The 19,197-nt window shown below is 38.7% G+C and overlaps 1 protein-coding gene across 4 annotated transcripts in view; it reads right to left on the bottom strand.

Annotated features, from left to right (window-relative positions):
- The window catches only part of RELN (reelin), a 372,556-nt gene that overhangs the window by 114,905 nt on the left and 238,454 nt on the right, over positions 1 to 19,197 (bottom strand). For all 4 annotated transcript variants that reach the window (XM_075274073.1, XM_075274072.1, XM_075274071.1 and 1 more), the window contains exons 21-26: positions 16,561 to 16,753; positions 12,246 to 12,358; positions 10,747 to 10,884; positions 8,767 to 8,953; positions 4,830 to 5,035; positions 2,925 to 3,096 (exon numbers count right to left, since the gene is read on the bottom strand). In XM_075274073.1, coding sequence (XP_075130174.1) covers positions 2,925 to 3,096; positions 4,830 to 5,035; positions 8,767 to 8,953; positions 10,747 to 10,884; positions 12,246 to 12,358; positions 16,561 to 16,753 — 1,009 coding nt within the window. The remainder of the gene's footprint in view (positions 1 to 2,924; positions 3,097 to 4,829; positions 5,036 to 8,766; positions 8,954 to 10,746; positions 10,885 to 12,245; positions 12,359 to 16,560; positions 16,754 to 19,197) is intronic.

A 19,197-nucleotide genomic window follows, 5' to 3' on the forward strand; every position in this document is an offset into this window, starting at 1 on the left:
CATATATTTAAAATATACCTTTTTTTTTACTAGCGCTGCAAATATCACAAAATTATGCATATTACTAGATGTGACGTATAAAAAACAAAAAAACTTGAAAGTCTTCAGTAGTTGATACCTTTTTTAATGGCTAACTCATAATGATGTCAGATTATAACGTTTTGAAGCTCTCGGCTTCTTCTTCAGATATATCTAAAAACAATTTCTGAAGGCTGCATATTTATGTACAACAGGACACTAAGAATAGAATTTTAGGAGGGAGGGGGGAAGCGGGGAAGAAGCTTATTGGTATATACACGTAAACAATTCCACAGTTCCCAGGTTCTTATCAGTTCATAGAGTGTCTTTATGGCTGTCTCAGTTCAGTGATTTCTGTAGGATGCCATGAATGCATGTGAGAGGTCCATCCCATTCTCCAGAGTGTTAAATAAGGTCATGCACTTGTACTCATAAATCCGTCTGTTCTTCCTGAATTTAAAATTCCCTCTTAAAATCAAAATTTTCATGTCATTGGTGATATTATGATCTTCATTGCAGAAATGTTTTGACACAGGAAGGTCCATTCTTTGTTCTCTAATTGTATGGTGATGTGAGTTTCATGTGTGGGCACCCTCACTGAACAGATTTCTGGATGGGTGGAGGGTACCCTCAAACCCCTAGTGAAGGATACAGCCAGCTACCTTCAGGACACAACAGACCTATTAAATAAACTATCCACTATAGGTCCCCTTCCAGATGGAACAATCCTGGCCACCATGGATGTAGAATCCTTGTACTCCAACATCCCACAACAGGACAGTGTAAACGCCTGCCAATTTTTCATGGAAAAGCAAGGTATGAATGCTGAATCGGTGGTGAAAATGACAAAATTCATCCTCACCCACAATTACTTTTCTTTTGGTGACTGCATCTATCTACAGCAGACCAGCACCGCAATGGGGAGTAAAATGGCACCACAGTATGCTAATCTCTTCATGGCCAAGCTTGAGAGTGACTTCCTATCCACCTGCACCACCAGGCCTCTGGCCTACTACCGCTTCATTGATGATATCCTAATCATTTGGACTGGGTCTGAACAACAGCTGAAAACCTTCCATGAACAATTCAACCAGTTCCATGCCACCATCAACCTGACGCTCAATCACTCCTTCTCTGAAATAAACTTCCTGGACAGTCATCAAGATACAGGACAAAAAAATTGAGGCATCACTTTATTGAAAACCAATTGACCGCCCTACTTACCTAAGATGGGATAGCTTTCATCCGAAACACATAAAGAACTCCATTGTCTACAGCCAGGCCATCACATACCATCGCATATGTTCAAACCCTGCAGATGAGACGAACACCTTGGAGGCCTCAAAAACACATTCTTGAGGCAGAGTTACCATCCAAGAACAATTGATAACCAAATCACCAGGGCCACCAGAATACCAAGATCGGATTTATTACAATACAATACCAAACAGGAAAACAATCGGGTGCTCCTGGTCGTCACATATAACCCACACCTGGAGACGCTGAGAGGTATCACACGCAAACCACATCCACTACTACAAAAAGACAACCGTCTAAAATCCATATTTCCAGACCCCCCTCTCCTGTGCTATAGACAGCCACCAATCCTCAGGAATATGGTGATTAGCAGCTCACTGTCACCTCCAACTAACACAGTAACATTTCTATGTGGACAAAAAAGGTGCAAAACATGCCCTCACATACTGACCACTGAAAGGATAGAGATACCAAACTCTAACAGGTAATATCAAATCCGAGGTACGTTCACCTGTAACACACCTAATGTAGTGTATTTAATTATGTGTACCAAATGTTCCACTGAAAATCTGTATGTTGAAGAGACCGGTCAGAAGCTCAGAATGAGGATAAATTCACATCACCATACAATTAGAGAACAAAGAATGCACCTTCCTATGTCAAAACATTTCTGCAATGAAGATCATGAAAATTTTGATTTTAAGAGGGAATTTTAAATCCAGGAAGAACAGACGGATTTATGAGTACAAGTGCATGACCTTATTTAACATTCTGGAGAATGGGATGAACCTCTCACATGGGTTCATGACATCCTACAGAAATCACTGAACTGAAACAGCCATAAAGACACTCTGTGAACTGATAAGAACCTGGGAACTGTGGAATTGTTTATGTGTATATCCCAATAAGCTTCTTCCCCTCTTCCCCCCTCCCTGCTAAAATTCTATTCCTAGTGTCCTGTTGTACATAAATATGCAGCCTTCAGAAATTGTTTTTAGATATATCTGAAGAAGAAGCCGAGAGCTTCGAAATGTTATAATCTGTCATCATTATGAGTTAGCCATTAAAAAAGGTATCAATTACTGAAGTCTTTCAAGTTTTTTGTTTTTAATATTTCCTACCCACTGGCTAACATGGTACAAAAACAAACATTTTCCTTATACTAGATGTGACCTGGCACCTGAGTCAAGCTAGAGTTTTTTTTTCCCTCCCACATTTTGATACACCAAGCTCAAAAGGTTAGCCATCACGGTCATCACTGTTGGTTTACCCTGGCAAAAAATACAGACTAGAATGAAAAAAAAAAAAGCTAAATTATACTCTGTATAAGGGCTAGTTCACACGGGGGGCGGTGAGGCGGATTTTGGCACTGAGAGTGACTCCCTCCGGTGTTGGCTCAAATGGGCCAACATCGGAGTTTGCTGCCGCCAGGCGGACAACGCGGCTCAACGAGCTGCAGAATCCGCCTGAAGAAAGGGCAGCTCGCTTCTTTTTCTGCTAGTAGCAATATGCCGCTAGCAGAAAAAAGAATGCTAGCGGTCTCCATAGACCACCATGGTGAAGGGGCGGATTATGATGTGGATTACGCGCCATAATCCACCCCCTCTGTGCCCATGTGAACGGGCCCTAACTCAGAAGTCGAGACTTACTTGTGGCAATGTTGGATAAGCAATAGGGATAATCTGTTTTTGGTTTTCTGACAGAATGATGACATCATCAATGGCCCACTGATCATATCCTTCTCCGGAGAAGACAGGCTGCCACCAGCGGAAGCGAGTACAAGGTGTTTTTGCTGCACTAGGAAGCTCAAGATATACAAACCTAATAGAATGCACAAGAAAGGGCACACATTTCACATATAACAATGCCAAGAGATAAGTTAACAGGGCCTTTTATCACCTTCACCAGATCCAATTATTTGCATCCTTTAACCCCTTAAAGAAAATAGCCAGTTTAGGATGAAATTTTTTTTTAATGATCTTTCCTTTTTATTTTCTTGCCATTTTCAAGCCCTGTTTGGGGGCTTGTATTTTGAAGGATATATTATATTTTTCAACACCACATTTTTAGGATGCTTATAACTTTTTAGCTAAGTTTTATTTAACTCTTTTAAAAGGGCTGGAAAAGAAATCTATTTTCATATTTTTTTTTACATTATAAATTTCATACCTTTCGCCATATTCTATGGATCAGTATGATTGTGGGGATAGCAATTATAAGTAACTTTATTGGCAATTTACTCATTTTTCACAATATGAACACTTTTTATTTGTTTGGTGTCACCATAAATTTTTTGGTATTAAAGGGGCTCTATCACTGGGAAAAGTCATTTTTATCTAAACACATGCTTGCATAGGCTTTAGAAAGGCTATTCCACACTTACCTTTTGTATGTAGATTGCTTCAGTGGTCTCTGAATAAATCCGTTTTTATTCATATGCTAATGAGCCTCCAGCCAGTACAGGAAGTTCCCAGCAGCCTCCTCTCTCCCATTATCTTCTATGTGTGTGAAGCAAACAGGAAGCGAGTCATCAGCAGCAGCAGGAGCCATCTCCCATAGAAAACAGCAGAGAGAGGTGTGCACTAGTCTAATTAGCATATGAATATAAACGGACTTATTCAGAAACCAGTGAGGCAATCTACATACAAAAGGTAGGTGTGAAATAGACTTTCTAAGGGCTATGCAAAGGTCTGATTAGTTAAAAATGACTTTTCCTAGTGATAGAGCCCCTGTAATTTTATTTGATACAACTCCAGTGTACATAACTTTCTGATCAGTTTTTATTCTATTTTGTTTTCAGCAATAACAACAGACACTTAATCAGGCACTACTCAGGTTGGACTTTATGGACAAGTAAAGATGACAGACCCAGGATCCTTGTTCAAACCCCCTGTTGCCATAACATGACATTGACTTCCCTGATTGCAGCACAACTTCTTAGATGCCACTCTCACTATTGACTGTGGCATCGAAGGGGTTAAATGCCTGTGATCAACATCTTTGTGGATAGGGGATGTTGCAGTAAGTTACAGCTGAGACTCACTGCTCATGGCACTGGCTCAGCTCTTGAACCTGTGCAGTGTCAGCACCGTACATGTGGGGAGCTAACCCTTAAGTACCTTTGTTCTCCACTGTACATGTATAGCTCAGAGCTTTGCATGGTACATAGTTTGTTAGGCTATCTATTGTCAAGCATGTGGTCTCAGACAGCAGCAGTCCAGGGGTCTGATTCAGAGCATTGGCAGAGATTACACTTTTAACTATAGAGAGCCTAATTAATTTATCAAGCACCAAAGCTAACTGCATGAGTTACTTACTCAGGAACAATAGGGGCTGGAGAAAAAATTCTAACTATGACAGAATCAGTGCAGCGGCACCTAATAAATGATGCAAAAAATGGAGTTGGTGATGGTGAAAAAAAGATCCTCTTTAATTCAATATAAATTGTAAGCCATGTTAAATTAACTAATGTAAAATGTAAAAAAATTCATTACAACAAGGAAATCATTGGAACGTTATTATGTTATTAATAAAAAGAAAGAACTGGTACTCACTTAGGTTTTGTGAAGTCAGAGAAATACATTTCGGCCAGCAGATGCCAATTGATGCCCCCATTGTTACTATACTGCAGTAACACTCCTTCTTCCCTACTATCTGCTTTATTACAGGATGTACTTTCTCCTCCAATTTGTATATAGAACTGTATGAAATCAACCCATGTTGTGTCCATGTCCCAACTAACCAGTTGTCTCCTTCCAGCCTTTAAAGGAAAAAGAAAACATTCACTTCCTCTGAAATGCAAATTTAGTAACATCAAAATATATTGATACTATCTGAAGAAGCACTTCTGCAAGAAGCAGTGAGCTACTTGGGAATGAGTGATTCAACTAGCAAACAGCAATAGCACTAGGGTTTCTTAAGTGTTCAGTAAATGTCCTATTTATTTTTAAGAGACTAAAAAGATAAATTTACCATGACCTGTCAAGAACATATGAAATTACCTGGAAAATGTTTACATTAAAGGGTCTTCCCACTTTATACACTTACATTTTATCCATATACTAGGGATATCCCCTAACTGCTCCATGTGAATGGAGTGGTGGTGTGCACAAAACTGATGTAAAGCTGGTGTATTCATGAGTAGTAGTAGTAATAATAATAATAATAATAATAATAATAATAATAATAATAATAATAATAATAATAATAATAATCTCCAGAGCTGAGAATGATTTCCTAAATCTGACCATTTTATCTCCTGTAAACATACAATAGGAACAATTAATCTTAACCTTACCCTAAAACTAGACCTGACAGACAGAAGTAGCAATAAATGTATTACAATAGCCATTGGAGTCTGATAAATTTGTCTCCAACCCCCAGTACTTGAGTGTCATGTTCTACTTTGTCACACTTTATTGGCAGTCAGGGGAGCAAAACCCTTGCAGGAGAATATGGTCCCTAAAGCCAGTTTCAGCTAATTTACATAAGAATAACATCCCAATTTTCTTAAAAATGGAGCTGCAATGGATAATAATAAAGACATTTTTGGAAAGTGTAGAAGCAGCCCTACAAAGTACTGTTATTAGTCTGGTGATAATTTTCTGAGAGGAGTATATAACAGATGAAAAGAAGCAAAGCTCTGTCATATATGCTGTACTTTTATATGATTTTAAGAAGGTTAAACCCAGAGTAAATGTGACAGGGATGAGGGACAATGAGATTACTTCTTTCCATGTTCACAGGGAATCATTGATAGCATTTTCTGTATTATTGGGTGTACACAGAATGATGTCAATCCCTATTTGTGGACTGGGTAAGCAGGGTCTCTCTGTCTCTTCCAGCAGTTCTGTCAGGACATACTTTACACTTTAATCAGAAATCATCCTCTAAATCATATGCCCCTATATATCACAGATCTCAGCTTCTCTCTCAGACAGACTAGTACAAACCACGTGACAGTTTCATTGTAAGCCATGCTCTTTTCTGTATTGCCTCCTTTTCTAGACACTGTGTAGTGAGGCACAAAAGTTTATAAAACACATAAGAAACCTGGTGCTAGGCATACATGCTATTTTTTGGCTAGGGACAGGATTGAGCCAGAATTAGAAAATCCACTGTAATATCTGTAATCACCAGTAGTGGCAAATGTAGTACTTTCCAATACACACTCTTGGATGGCTCATACAATTTTACATATTTTATTTTTGTGATGTAGTCTTCTCCACTGTAATAACCAGTTAAGCATGGATCCTATTTGTAAATGAAAATGTGGGTGCAAGTAGAGCTTTACAACTGTGGCAAAACAGGCTAAGGTGGGTCACTGCTACCAACCATCAACTGACAGACTAGTCTACTTGAGATTGTGTACTACGAAATAATAATATAGAAAAAATAGGGAAACTGAGAAATATTAGAAATAAAAGGAACACCTAAAATAAAAGAAAACAAGTTGACTAGATAAGGACAATTTTGCAGCATTTAATAATGATATGTTCTGTATAGTGGTATACGTGAAAATAAATGAGGCATGAACAGGTTTGCTTCAATTTACTATTCCTGTGGAGTCTTCTTGTGTAATATATTGAATGCATGCATGTCTATGCAAAAGAAAATACTTGTATGAAGTGTTCACGTTCTATCTTCCAGAAGCCTTCAGGGGAATGTGCTAGGAATTCTGGCACTGCATGTTTGGTTTATACAGCTGAGAATTAGTTATTTGGCAGAGTGCTATACATTTTGTTGGCCTCACATGAAAGATGCTCAAAGGTTTTGTTATGTATGAGGTTTGAAGATCAGACAGTTCTGTCTCTCAGAAGTGACATCTTTGTGGTCTGCACAGGCTTTTCTGAAATATTACTGTATTGTACAAAAAGGGCATTATGTACAACTATCTCTGACATAATGTTTGTACATATATTATAGTAACATATTGACAGGAAATCTTTCCACCTACAGTACCAAACACAAAGAAAGCTTTATGGTTATAAGCCATGAAAAGACTTGTTTGCCAATAAAATATGCGCACACACCTTTCAGTATTATTTTTAACACTTGATAAATCTACTGGTTTTTGCTGGGTTTCTTAAAGCCTATACGTGCAGGTAAAAGACTAATATAAACATACATAACAAATCTTGGATGATAGTCTCTATAAATGGTATGTGTACTTTGGCTGTATTCAAAATAAAGGTGTTAAAGACTCAGAATGTTTGTGCAGAATTAAACTGAAGAATAATGCATAGGATAAAAATACAGACAAAACATACAATAAAACAAAAAAACAAGTCAGGGGTCTAACAATATATAAATATTTATTATTATTTATTTATTACTTTATTATTAGTAAAATTTGAAAGAACCCTATACAATGTAATCCTAATATTATACAATTGTATGAACATCATGGCACTAAATACTGGGCATCTGATTCCCTGATTTGTCAGGTTTTTTATCCTTTTCAGCACTTCTAAAATTCCACTAACTATTGACGCTAGGTGGTCACATCCATCCATAGTTTTTCCACTTTCTAACATTCTTCCTAAAGTCCCAGAACATTAATATTTTTTTTAGAGTCATGCCTACTGTATGGTCCTTGCTTTCCACTTCCTTGTAATCCTGATTCCGTTTCTGATTCTGTTTTTTTTTTGAGCAGAGGTTCAACAGGGCAGTACATCAGATGTTTTCTAATATGATACATTTTATGACTATTCAGTTCTTTGCAGTGAAATGCCTATCTGTCCTAGTAGGTGGGCTAAGGATGGTGTTTGGGAACTCTCCATACTTGATCCACTGAAGTGCGCTACATAGATAAAGAAATATAAATTATACATATTACTATTAAGGCCCATAGATGTGAACTTTATGGTGGGTGGTACAATATATTTTGTGCCTTAGATCACAAATGTGTCTTTATGTAAGGAGATATATACTGTAAACATCTCTTCTGGGAAGGCCTTGGTGTGTTTTATAAAAAGAGTGTGGTTCAAAGTTCTAGCTTCATCCCACATAACAATAATTTGTCTTTTTACATTTTCTCAATGTTGTTCAAGCAATTCTCCAACTGGAACCTCCTTTTCACTTCAATTGCAGCAAAACTTTTAATTCCACTGACGGTACACCAGATATATTCTTGAGATCTGTCCTTCATTTACTATGAGACATTCTTGCATGGAAATAGCTTCCAAATCTGAACTTTTCAGATAATACAGATGACATCTTTATAACTTCTACTCATATTCCACTTTATCCTTAACCTACTTTTCACTGGTCAGAGTTTGCTCTCTGTTTCATATATGGCACTCAGTCAATGTATTCCTATGGAACTCAGAACAAGGCTCTGGTTAAATGAAACATACAGTGACCTCTGCTGCAGGTAAGCTCCCAGATTGTATGTGTCCAGTAACCCACTGGGATTACTCCTTTTGTGTGCCCAACCTTATAGCTATAGAGATTCTCAATAACTGACCCATGGCTCCAATAAAATAATACCTTGGAGAAGTATAGAGAAGATCCAGATGAAATAATTCCACAGCCTTCTTCAGGTTTAACTATTTCTCCTCCAACTACTTCTTGCCAGTCAGTTTCCCAGGCATTTAGCCCCTCAAAGTCTGACATTACAGTGGATGGAAGGGAATTTTCAGGAAGACATTCAGAACCCTGGTACCCAGAGTCACATCTGTAAGTATGCAAAGAAAACCAGTATGTTGCTTTATTAAAATATCTGTAAACTTCTGAGTCATACTACTCATATATATTCCTGCAGGAATGGCACCGTTAGGGGGAATTCACATGTAGTAAAGTGGAGCGTAATCTGGCACGTATACGCGTGTCAGCAGTTTGCGTGCTCAAAAAGATCCCATTGATTTCAATGGGAGTTACGAGCATATACGCCGCGTAATTTTGCGCCTGCAAAATTAGGAAACATTATTTATGCATTTAGTCTTTTCTGACTGCAGTCATCAAATGATCAAGTTTTATTTTAGGTACTTAAGACTTTTAGGTACATACAACAACAACACACATAAAAAGGCAAACTGCATAAAAGCAAAAATTCAGTACTACTATATAATATTTGGTAAACTTGATATAGTGTTGCTTTATTAATGTACCAGTCCATAAAAACAAATGCTTAGTCTCTCTTTCTCTTTACTAAATTTTGCATAGCTGAGAGGAATACATCAAATAAATGTGAGTCTGCAGGATGAGACTTGCACTAATCATACTATGGCTATAAATGCAAACTGGTGAAGCTCCACCACTAGTCCTGATGCACATATGGATATGAACAAGCATGAGCTGTGTGTTGCACGGAGAGAGCTCTGAACTGTGGCATGGAGTCAGTATTGACAAGGCTTGAAAAAAAGCAATTCTCCAGCAAAAAATATAAAATTTAACTTTTACTTGGAATGATTAAAAAAAACATACAAAAAAGTGGATCCATATATAAAAACAGAAACAAGCTTAAGCGTTACGGGACGAAGATTTCATTCCCTTAGTCCTAGCTTTGGACTCACTCACATCTGCGTCCGGTCTCTGTTCATACAGGTTTCCATTTCCTGCCCGAAACTGGGCAGGAAACGGAAACCTACAGGCAATTTTCAAACCCATTCATTTGAATGGGTTTGAAAATTGTCCGGCCGTGAGTGGCGGTGAGCGTTTTGAGCTCTCCGCGGCGAAACCAGTATTTGTTAACCGGACACAAAGTTGGACATGCAGGACTTTGTGTCCGGTTTAAAAAAAACTGTTTTGCCACGGAGAGCTCAAAACGCTCACTGGCACTCACGGCCGGACTCGGTCTGACAGGTTTCTGTCTTCTGCCAGCAGAAGACGGAAACCTGACTACAGACTCTGAACACTGGTATGAACCCAGCGTCAGAAGTTATAAGCTTAGAAGTTACAAGACACCGCCAGAAGAAGAGGACGCAGCTGACAAAGATGGAGGCAGCGCTGGAGAGAGTTCTCTCGCAGCATTGGGGACGCCCCCAGTGCTGTTTGAGTGCTGGGGTCCACCCCCAGTGCTGTGAGAGAGCTAATTTGCATACCGAGAGAAATTGGGATTGTAGGCGAACTGCGGTGCGGAGAAGACAAGGAAAGGTAGGAGAAAAATAGCCTTTCTTAAGGCTATTCCGAGTCGTGGTACCTAGAAAAAATTGTGTGTGAGCGATAGGATCCCTTTAAGTGATTTATTGCCCCCTTTTGTATAGCACAGCCTTATCTAGCATGCTATAGTAGTGTTTTTTTTCCCAGTAACATCCTTCTCACCATTTTCATGTCCATATACTTCTATGTTAAAAGTAACTCAGCCTAATAAGTAGAGAAGAAAGCATATTTCTTTATTAATATGTATCAATATTACAATTCAGAGTGAATGTGACGTCACTTGCCTGCATAGCTGAAGAAGGACTCATACTTGTGCTCTGTAACTTTGAACACCTGATATATCTGGATCCACATCTACCTAATATTTACCTGCAAATTCCATGGTCACACCAGCCATGTCCACTGCACATATTAGGGCACTGCTGTCCAATATATATATTGTCCAAAGCCCATTCATCTTCCGATGTATAATATCGTTGACTCCAGCGGAAACGAGTTGCACTAGACCTTCAAAAATAGTACAAACCAGAACTGTTCAATATCTACTTTTTATGAACATTTCAGAAATATATACGTGTAATACTTGCAGGACTGTGTGAAAATTCATCAGCACATATACAAAGAATGGCATTTTTATAAGGCATTTACAAGGTGCATCAACAAAGCAAAAAAAAAAAAAAAAGTGGGAATTCCAAATCCCACCACTTTAATTAAGCAAAACTATAAGTAGGGATCCCTATAATTCTTAAAACTTAACATTTATTATAATAGTCAAAACATTAAGATACAGAAACTCAAAAACAAAAACCAAATCCATAAAAAAATGAACACTCTTACCATATGGGTTGTCTAATTGGATAAAGGGGTGGAGCCATCCATTTAAAACAGGAAGAAGGAGCTCTTCCCTATGGGTCCTGAGCTGATAGCTTGTGTGAAAGATGTTCATAGCTTGGACTTCCTGACAGCCTCCCTTAACCACACGGTGGAGGCCTTTGATGCCATATGGACTTCTTGAAATGGCTATTGCATTCTGCAAGGTCTCTAACTCCTCCCCCTCCCCCCTTTTCTTTCCCTTGTCATCCTCCCAGTATTTTATGTTATTTGTTGACCTTTTTTCTCTCTAAGGGGCCATTCACATGGAGTAACGCGCCAAAGCCTCCCATTGATTTCAATGTGTATCGCGCGTATGCCGGCACACATTGAAATGAATGGGATCTGTTTTGAAGCGCCGCGCTCTGACACGTGTATACGTGACTTAATGCGCGGCTTGTTACTCCGTGTGAACGGCCCCTTAGGGTAGCCATGTTCACCTAGATATTATTGAGTAAATTGGCCATTTGTTGTGCTGTTATTCTTTGGTTCTTTTTCTATTGTTAATATATCTTTTATAAAATTTTATAAAAATTACAGTTAAAAAAAAAGTGGCAAAATTTAAATTGTGCTGCTTCAGGCATAAGCCGAGTTTACCTATTCTTTGAATTTAGTCCGGCTAACTTAAAAAAAACAATTTGTATATTTATAAAAACTTTCAAGAATCAGATACAGACGCTGGATTCACACTAGCATCATGTGTCTGTTGTCCTGGTCCATTGGAGGACCAGAACAATGGACAATCGGACCACTAAAATAGCAGTTACATATGGACCCCGGTGGACTCCATTGAAAATAATGGGGTCAGTTGGCTGTCTGCTGTTTTACAACTGATTGTGGTGGACAAAAAAGCCTTGTATGTAGGACATTTTTGTTTGCCAATTTCAGGCGGATGTTGATTCCATCTGAAATTTGAAATGAAGTGCGACCCTAGCCTTAAAGAAACTATTTGAACCAAGACCTCAGATTTCTTGCTTACTTTTGCTACATTAACTTACCAGGTCTTCTGTGGCAAAGGCAATGTTATCCTTCTCCAATGAGTGAATTCACTTGAATGATAGATGCTTGCTGAGGTGAACTCCTGGCAGCTGGGCATGCTCGGCAGACATTCCTGAGAAATAGAATACTTTGAGTTATACATTCTGTTCTAACTAGAATTTTATATAAGGAAATTATTGTATTAATATGGTGTTTAAATATTAACAATCACATCTACAGCAATAACAACGGAAATTCAAACTAACAATCTGATGTGGCAAAACCATGGATTACAATGGTTATGTACAACTCTATCCCAATTATTTCCTATAAAAAAACATTTTTTTGTTTAAAAGTAGCAAACCTAAAATAGACAACACATATTCTATATCACTGTAGTATAATATATTTTGCATGTTATTTTTTCCACTGAACAGAGTAAAATGACATAGAAAAAAAGGGCAGAAGTTTTTATAAATCTTCCCCCAAAATTATTACATGGGTAAAGTGGTTATCCAGTGAATAATAGAGCTTATTAATCAAAAGATCTGTGACTTTTAGTATTTTGTACTTGGTGACAGATCCTCTTTAAGTTAACCCCCATACTTTATTCAATATAAAGTTGGTATGTACTGTGTTGGCTACACTTTTAGTGTCTTCCAGTTATATGAAATACATTTAAAATATGCTTTGATTTATTCTTGCATATTGTGCTACTAATGCACCCTGTACAGCAAAGCAGTTTGTCCATTTAATGTGTAAACAAAATAAATTGCATTATATACTATAGTCTGAATAAAAGGCTTATTTGAACAATTTAACATAATCATATTAAATCATATGAATTGTTGCTTAAAATGAGGATATGCAAGGGAGTATAAGGGCTAGAGTACACAAAGAGGAAGAAAAAAATGCTACTGTAGAAGTTAACAGCCAATGCCGCCATTCAGACATTTTCAACAATTGTATGTTGCTAAAAGAGTGTAAAACATTATGAGGACATAAACAACATCAAACCTTTCTGGCTGAATTTGCTGATTAAATTGTCCCCAAAAAGTCATTTGCGTTCATTATTATACTTTTATCAAGAAAACACCTGGTGGTGTGGCAAAACTAATTACGCGGCAGGCATTCTGCTCAACACTCAGTCATCAGGACTAATTTGAGATAACACAGGCACAATGGAACCAAATATTCCCATTGTGTATTCCATTCGTCTGTAAGGAGAACCCACAACTAAAAAGCTTCAATGCAAATGTTTTTTCACAAGATAATTAGAGGTCTACCAGAAAGTTCACTCCACAAATCATACAATAACATAAAACATCTTGATATCTTTGTGTGAATTTCTATTTCTAATTTAAATAAACATCAAAATAAATATTAATGTAAATAACATAGGAATAAATAGGATGAAGGATCGCTGCTGTATGGGGTCTTGTTCTATTTATTCATTTTCTTTTATCAAGCTCTAATGAGTACAAGTGTTTTTTTCTTTCATTTCCCCACTAGACTACATCAGAAGGAGAAAGGAAAACTGTACAAGACTATGCTAGATTAAATTGTTGCTTTGATCCTTCTTTCCCCAACACCATCTGTCAGTACCCCTCACATTAAATAGATGACTTATCCTATTAAAATCACCAGGTTTTGCCGACTTTGCCTTATGTATATGGACCCTTTACAGTGTTGTAAAGTAGGTGAAAGAAGTTGACTAAGGAATACAATCCCTTTTTAATTGACATTCATAGATGGAATAGGCTGTGTTGGATTGAAAGAATAGGCTGTGGTTAGCTAAATATTTCCCCTGCAGTGAAAATGTTGTACTATATGCTGACCAGTAAAACTAATGGATAATATGTATTAAACATATAAATACATACACTCACCGGCCACTTTAATAGGTACACCTGTCCAACTGCTCGTTAACACTTAATTTCTAATCAGCCAATCACATGGCGGCAACTCAGTGCATTTAGGCATGTAGACATGGTCAAGACAATCTCCTGCAGTTCAAACCGAGCATCAGTATGGGGAAGAAAGGTGATTTGAGTGCCTTTGAACGTGGCATGGTTGTTGGTGCCAGAAGGGCTGGTCTGAGTATTTCAGAAACTGCTGATCTACTGGGATTTTCACGCACAACCATCTCTAGGGTTTACAGAGAATGGTCCGAAAAAGAAAAAACATCCAGTGAGTGGCAGTTCTGTGGGCGGAAATGCGTTGTTGATGCCAGAGGTCAGAGGAGAATGGCCAGACTGGTTCGAGCTGATAGAAAGGCAACAGTGACTCAAATAGCCACCCGTTACAACCAAGGTAGCCAGAAGAGCATCTCTGAACGCACAGTACGTCGAACTTTGAGGCAGATGGGCTACAGCAGCAGAAGACCACACCGGGTGCCACTCCTTTCAGCTAAGAACAGGAAACTGAGGCTACAATTTGCACAAGCTCATCGAAATTGGACAATTGAAGATTGGAAAAACGTTGCCTGGTCTGATGAGTCTCGATTTCTGCTGCGACATTCGCATGGTAGGGTCAGAATTTGGCGTCAACAACATGAAAGCATGGATCCATCCTGCCTTGTATCAACGGTTCAGGCTGGTGGTGGTGGTGTCATAGTGTGGGGAATATTTTCTTGGCACTCTTTGGGCCCCTTGGTACCAATTGAGCATCGTTGCAATGCCAAAGCCTACCTGAGTATTGTTGCTGACCATGTCCATCCCTTTATGACCACAATGTACCCAACATCTGATGGCTACTTTCAGCAGGATAATGCGCCATGTCATAAAGCTGGAATCATCTCAGACTGGTTTCTTGAACATGACAATGAGTTCACTGTACTCCAATGTCATCCACAGTCACCAGATCTCAATCCAATAGAGCATCTTTGGGATGTGGTGGAACGGGAGATTCGCATCATGGATGTGCAGCCGACAAATCTGCGGCAACTGTGTGATGCCATCATGTCAATATGGACCAAAATCTCTGAGGAATGCTTCCAGCACCTTGTTGAATCTATGCCATGAAGAATTGAGGCAGTTCTGAAGGCAAAAAGGGGTCCAACCCGTTACTAGCATGGTGTGCCTAATAAAGTGGCCGGTGAGTGTATATATATATGTGTGTAACAGCCGTATGCTGACAAGTTTGTGAGTGTGTATGGAAGGGTGCTGAGTGAGGCATCTCTTCTTTGCCCTGTAATGTTATAGGAAAAGGGGTTATCTTCATGAGACAACCCCTGAGAACCCTATACTGCACACTGGTATTTTCCTTATAGATATAATAAAAATAAAACTCTGCAGACTTTCTGTGAAAAAAGGCAATGCGATTCCACTAAAGTCTTTTCCACATTGCTTTTCGGCTGCAGCTCGCTATGTGGGGCTTTAGCCTTAAATATTTTTGTCAACTAAAATTCCTAAGTCCTTCTCCTCTAATGTTGTAACACAATTTACTGAACAGCCCTTCTGGGCTGTCAACCATGTTTCTTTCATCCGATACTGACACAGATGCCTGGTCAGGGGTGCTATAACCATAGGGCCAACGGTGCACTTGTGCTGGGCCCTATAATAGTGGAGGCCCCCTTGGCACAGGAGGACAGTCCTGCATATGCTATCCCGCCATTCCGAACTGCACAAAATTCAACTCATCAATATGTGTAGATAGCTTTAGGGGGATATTATAATGTGCACTTGGAGGTAGCTTGGGGGTAGCTGGAGGGGACATTATATTGTATAGGGCCACTAGAGAGGCATTATACTGTGCAAGCGTCCCTGTGTAAGGGGGCATTATAATTTGTGCAAGTCAGGTATTTCTAAGTGGTGGTGATAGGGGGGCCACTTATGAAACCTTTGCACTGGTAGTTATATGGCACCTGATGAGAAAGTTATTTCTCCTAGTCTGAGTACCCTTCCTCTTCTTATTAGAAAGATCTTTCACAATTAATTTACAATTTAATCTGTTGGGATTACTGAAAAGCGTTACATATCTTCATAAACTAAGATGATTATCCAAGACATTATATTGGCTTTTCTCTAGGATAGGTCGATATTAGATTGGATTGGTTGTCATCCAGCACAGCAACTACACAGTGTACAGATCCATCTGCTTCCAGCTCCATACACTATGCAGATATTAGCCTACCAGAGGGCTGCCAGGTGACAGACTTCCACTGATCTCATATCAATGACCTATATGAAGAATAGATTAAGGATAGATTATCAATATGAAGTCTTGACCAACCCCTTCATTAATAGCTTTTAGAAACAGAAATACATAGTCATCTTTATTTCACTTTAATGTATTTAAAATAACAAGCATATGTTTCTATGAGGTTTTTCTTACCTCCTGCACAAGATGCCATGTGAGTCCATGATTGGTTGAATACTCCAACTTAACTTGATTGTCCATATGAGGAGTGAATTTCTCACCACATCCCATTACTAAGTTGAACTGGATCATATAAGATGCTCCAATCTGCATGGATTGTGTCTCTACATAGCGAGTACTGGTAGATTGTTTAGAGTCTCCTGTAAAACTTTTAAGAACAAAACACATTTAGTAAATTTGTGTATCCAAAATTGTCAGAACTTTGTAGATGATAAGAAATGGTCATTGCCAGTCAAGTATCTAGGTTAGTAACAGATGGCAGAGGTTTCAATTTTTTTTTGCAATTTCCTGCAAAATACAGCAATATAATATATAAGTGTAGACTGGGGATATAACATACAGTAGGAGGCAATTGTGGGGGTGCATAGTGAGCAGAAGCGCATGGCCATGTACAAAAACGTGTCTGTATGTACATCATTTATTTAAAAGAAGAAGAGGAGGGGAAGAAGAAGGAGGAGCCCAGTGAGGCAAAAGCAAGCAGAGAGGAACAAGCTCCTGGAGCATACATAGTAAGATTTCTCTATTTTATATCACATTTAAAGAGGACCTTTCATCAGATCGGTCACAGGCAGTTTTATATACTGCTGGAAAGCTGACAGTGCGCTGAATTCAGTGCACTGTCAGCTATCCCGATCTGTGCCCCGGGTAAAGTGCTATCGGTCCCGGTACCGTAGTGCTTTACAGTCAGAAGGGCATTTCTGACAGTTAGCCAGGGACGCCCTTCTGCCCAGCAGGGCCTATCGCGCTGTACTGTGGAGCGGGGAGGAACTCCCCCCTCCCTCTCCTGATAATACTCGTCTATGGACGAGCTGTGTGAGCAGAGGGAGGAGGCGTTCCTCCCCGCTCACACTGTACAGCGCAATAGGTGCGTTTGGGCAGAAGGGCATCCCTGGCTAAGTGTCAGAAACGCCCTTCTGACTGTAAAGCATTACGGTACTGGGACCGATAGCGCTTTACCCGGGGCACAGATCGGGAAAGCTGACGTTGCGCTGAATTCAGCGCTCTGTCAGCTTTCCAGCAGTATATAAAACTGCCTGTGCCCGATCTGATGAAAGGTCCTCTTTAATAATAGCTTTTAAGCAGATCTTAGCAGGACTGAGTTGCATGGATGTGAATTAAGCGCTGATGAGAGAGATTTTTCTGTAATCTGCTCAAGGATGTCTGTTTGCTAGGCAGGTGATAACAGCAAATTATAATATATGTTATGAGAGGAAAAAGTCCTTAAGTTTCTTATATTCACTTCAACTGTTAATTTCCATAAAATATTTGAAAGCATAATGAATGTGCATATGGAATGTTAAAGGTAGCAAAGCCCTGAGCAGCCAGGACAGAAAGGCCTTCAGAAGGAATGAAAAAAGTAATAATTTAAACTTGTCGGTAAAAAATGCGTCGGAAATGCATTGCGTTTTTTCCGCATCATTTTTCAGTGCGTTTTCACAGAGTTTTCCTTTTCAGACTTTTTACCCCTATAACACTTATATGGAAAACATCAGCATTTCAGCAGGTATTATGGACATGCTGCAATTTTTAAAAACAGGAACGTTTTTTAAAAATGCAGCTTTTCAGCTGTAGATTTTTTCTGCAATGTGGATAGTATTAGCCTGAATCCCACCCACTTTGCAGGTACTATAAAACAGAGTTTTTTTGACGTGCCTTTTCCGTAGAAGCGAAAATGCTGCGTTTTCGCAACCTGGTGCCACAGCCTAATGGTCTCAGAAAATTACGTGATTTATCGACATCAGTGAAAGAAAATGAACTTGCTTTTTGATGATTAACATGGATGTCATCCGTTTTCTCACAGACCCATACATGAAATGTGGACATATGAATATAGCCTATGGAGCATTTTCGTTAGTAAATCTGCCTCATTATATTTCTAATAAAGGATATAAGATATCTTTCAGTAGATGAGTTTTTATTGAAGGGAAAAGACCATGGACGTACTTTAATGCCTGCTCTGGTGATAGACACCACACAGGATTTTAAAGTGGGTAAACATGCTCTTTGCTTGGGGAATTTTATTTTTCATAAATAATCATAAGGCATATGATTCCGTAGTAGTGTCTACTAAACAGTTAATAGATTGTCTCACTTGTGTAAAAATAATGCACTTGGAATGCCTTTATTTATTAAATAGTAGAGACAAATCTGCACAGTAACAGCAGTTTACATGATTTGAAAAAAAAAAAAATCAATTCTAGAGATTCCCCATTGAGGACAATTTTCATGCACATAAACCTTTACATAAAAACAGGGGGTAAAAAACAGCTGAGAGCTGAATGAACAAGCAGTTGGAGGGATGCAATAAGAATTAAACTAACCACAATTTACCGAGGAACAAGTGTGACCTTGATACTATCTGGAGAGAAAGGCAAGGTCAGAGATTCATATTTCATATAATGGATATATTTCAAGGTGTGAAACCTTGTAACTCTTGGAAAAATATAACATATATGTGTAGATATGAGATTTCACATTTAAGAATCATCTCAGTTTAAAAAACATTATCATACGTAAATGCACTAAAACAATATAATAAAGTAAAGCTCAATGCAATATGTTTATTTCACTCCAATGATGATTTGTAGATTA

The sequence above is a fragment of the Leptodactylus fuscus genome, chromosome 5 (genome assembly GCF_031893055.1).
Source record: "Leptodactylus fuscus isolate aLepFus1 chromosome 5, aLepFus1.hap2, whole genome shotgun sequence".
NCBI lineage: Eukaryota > Metazoa > Chordata > Amphibia > Anura > Leptodactylidae > Leptodactylus > Leptodactylus fuscus.